At 33.4% G+C, this 3,320-nt stretch overlaps 1 protein-coding gene across 1 annotated transcript; it reads left to right on the forward strand.

Annotated features, from left to right (window-relative positions):
* LOC143623730 (protein FAR1-RELATED SEQUENCE 5-like) lies at nt 1-2,352 on the forward strand. Its single transcript, XM_077094570.1, has 7 exons — nt 1-19; nt 357-996; nt 1,235-1,330; nt 1,373-1,493; nt 1,673-2,030; nt 2,124-2,235; nt 2,349-2,352. The coding sequence occupies exons 1-7, from the start codon at nt 1-3 to the stop codon at nt 2,350-2,352; spliced, it is 1,350 nt and encodes a 449-aa protein (XP_076950685.1).
* Nucleotides 2,353-3,320: the final 968 nt, after the last annotated feature.

Raw genomic sequence — 3,320 nt, forward strand, 5'->3', positions numbered from 1 at the left:
ATGGAAGACGATCGTGAATGTAAGTTTTTGCTATGTTTGAACTAATCAACGGTAGATGTATACTATGTTTATAATCGTGGCAGTAACCTGTATGTTAGTTTCTATGAGAATCACATGATAATTGATTAGTTTAGTTTGTGAGCTGTTCATATTAGGAGTGTTTAATATGGTGAATTTTGGTGTTTATACTATGAGTGTGTTACTATAACTGATTATAATGCTATATAATATGAGTGTGTTAATATTTAGGATTGTTAAAATGGTTGATTTTATAATATGAGTGTGTTTTGAGCGTGTTTGGATTACTTTATGAGGTTTTTTTGGTGTTAACACGTTTTTTTTAATGTTTTGTGTAGATGATTCAAGTGTTTTGGTTGAAGGTCAAGGGGTTGATATAATTCCTGAAGTTGCTTCTTCTTACAGACCTGTTAAAGGAATGATGTTTTCGTTAATTGATCAAGCATTTGATTTTTATAGTGAATATGTTAAAATAGCTGGATTTGGGGTTCACAAAGGTGGATCTTACCTGCATGATGTTGTACTAAAGACCAAGTATTTTACATGTTGTAAAGAATGTCACAAGCCAACCAAAATGTATGATTCAAAAGGTGATTGTAATGAATCAAGCAAGCCATATTATAAAAGAAGGAAGAGGTCGACAATTAGATGTGGTTGTAAAGCACATCTACAGTTAAAATCTGTTGACGGTGCAATTTTTGAAGTATATGATTTTGTTGAAGGCCATAATCATAGGATGGTAGTAGATTTTGATATGCAGTTTGTTCGTTATGTGAGGAAGTTAACACATGTCCAAGAGGAAGCTATTTATGAGCTGTCTAATATGAACCTGGGACATGTTAAAGCGTTTAACCTTATGAGAACACAATATGGTGTTTTTGAAAAAGTAGGTGTAACTAAAGATGATTATAAGAATTTTAAACAAGGTTTGAATTGTTATATTGGAGAGTATGATGCTGAGATGATTGTTCAGAGATTGTGTGAGAAGAAAACATTTTGATCCGATTATTATTTTGAATATGATGTCAATGATGATCGTGAGTTAATTCGTGTGTTTTGGGCTGATGAGATTTCAAAGAGTAATTATCTTGCATTTGGGGATGTTATATCTTTTGATGCTACATTTAAGACTAACAAGTAAGTGATCAAAATAGTTTTCAATATAATATTCAAGTGTATTCGTTTGTGTGTGTATGAATATGTTTTTTATGTACAGGTACAAGATAGTTTTTGTACCGTTCACGGCAATTGATAACCATTGTCATAGTGTGGTTGTCGGTGCTGGATTATTATCTTCTAAAACTATTGAATCGTAAACATGGTTATTGCAAATGTTACTTAAGTCGTTTGGTAGTGCACCGAAGGTTGTTGTTACTGATCAAGACTCTGCTATGAAACAAGCTATTGCATCTGTGTTTCCAAATACAAGGCATAGGTTATGTATGTTGCATATAATGGAGAAAGTTGCTGACAAGGTAACCTTTAAATGTGTTTGATTTAAGTGTTTTAAGCATTTTAATAAAGAGCGTTTTACAAGCGTTACATGGTATTAGTTTTTTGATGTTTAATATGTGAGCGAGTTATGAGCGTAACATATTTTATTATAGATTTTGTTAATGAGCGTTTCATAAGCGTTTATCAATTTTGTTATCAGGTTGGAGCTGATCTATGTAACAACGAAGATTTTAAGAGTAGGCTATGTAATATTATGTGGACGGATTCAATTAGTCCTTTTGAATTTGAGGAAAAATGGCAGGCTATAATGGTTGAGTTTGAGCTTGACAGGAATAAATGGCTTACTGATATGTATGAAATCAGATTTGATTGGATACTTGCTTTTTATAGAGACAAACCTTTGTCTGGATTGATGCGTACAACAACAAGATTAGAGAGGGAAAACCATTTTTTCGGACAAGCTACAAATTCTCAGTTAACACTAGTTGAGTTTTTCAACTATTTTGATTTTTCTACGGAGAAACAGAGATACAATGGCAGATGGTGTGATAATGATAGTAGGTACACGTATCGGCAGTTAGAAACCAGAAGTTATCTTTAAAGGGAAGCGGTTAGGATATATAAAAGATCTATTTTTAATGATGTTCAAGATGAAATGAATGAAATTGTTGGTGGTGTTTCACAATTCAGTTCTTGTGAAGAAGGAGGTTATTTGAGGTGTAAAAATGGGATTTTAATGCTTATGTTCCCGGATTTTTGGAAGTAAGTTTGAGCGTTTAGTAAGCATTTTAGTTTAAAGTTGTTTAATCTTAACTTAATCAACAAGCGTTTAATAAGCGTTTAAATTGGGATTTTTTATACTTTTCTTTTTTTAGGTAGTGTTTAAGAAGGACGATGAGTTTGGTGGAGAATCTACTTCAACATGCTCTTGCAAAAGATTTGAACAATATGGTTTGTTGTGTCGGCATATTTTCTACGTTATGAATATGTATTAAGTCAAGAAATTCCCGAAAAGATATATAAATGATCGATGGAGGAAAGAGGCTGCGGTGAATATCGGAATAGTTCCAATGTCAGAGTTAGGTAATGATCAGAACAGGAAGATCAAAGAGATTTCAAGAGAAATAAAATATGCCGGCGAATACCTTATTAATAGTTATGTTGCAGATATCGATGAATTGATTAAAGTTAGAGATGAAATGAATTTGATGATTGAAAAAGAAGACTTAACTCGGTATGAAAGAGTACGTCCATCTAAAAGGGATAGATTTGCTGCTGTTTTAGGTTTTGAACAACCATCAGAAGTTACTATTCGTGTACCTACTGGAATAAGAAACAAGGTTCGTGGCTCACACAAAAGAATTAAATCAAAGAAAGAGATAACCGTTAGTCGATCTGGAAGAGTTATAGGGAGTGTCAGATTTGTCACCAACCTGGCCACAATATTAGAACTTGCGAAACATTACAGCAACAACCGCAACAATGAATTCGTAATTGATTGTTTCAGATAGGAAGAGTTAGTTTATTTGTTTTAGATTTTGTGTTTTGTAGGTACCTTTTTTACACAAGAGTTTCACAAACTTATGACAAGAGTTTTGATAAACTTTTTATTTATTTACTTTTAAAAACACGGGGTTACACCCCATCAGACCCCATCATCATCAGACCATGCAAACTAAAAAAATAAATAAATAAAAAGCTAACATCATCAGCCCCCATCAGACCCCATCAGCCCCATCACTCCCTGTTCTTGATGATCTCACGCCCTGTTCTTGATGATCTCATGCCCATCTTCCTTGAACTCCATGTTGGTTGACACTTTTGAAGCCGTGCCAACCAAAGTACCA

The sequence above is a fragment of the Bidens hawaiensis genome, unplaced genomic scaffold (assembly GCF_021521415.1).
Source record: "Bidens hawaiensis isolate Kalapana, Puna unplaced genomic scaffold, B.hawaiensis_p1.1 tig00003536_1, whole genome shotgun sequence".
In the NCBI taxonomy this organism is placed as follows: Eukaryota; Viridiplantae; Streptophyta; class Magnoliopsida; order Asterales; family Asteraceae; genus Bidens; species Bidens hawaiensis.

Bases quoted from the DNA above. Each gene is read 5' to 3' on its own strand.
- LOC143623730 (XM_077094570.1), top strand. The intron at 1,331-1,372 runs GTAAACATGGTT...GTCGTTTGGTAG, and splicing joins TCTTCTAAAACTATTGAATC to TGCACCGAAGGTTGTTGTTA. The intron at 1,494-1,672 runs GTAACCTTTAAA...TTTTGTTATCAG, and splicing joins TGGAGAAAGTTGCTGACAAG to GTTGGAGCTGATCTATGTAA.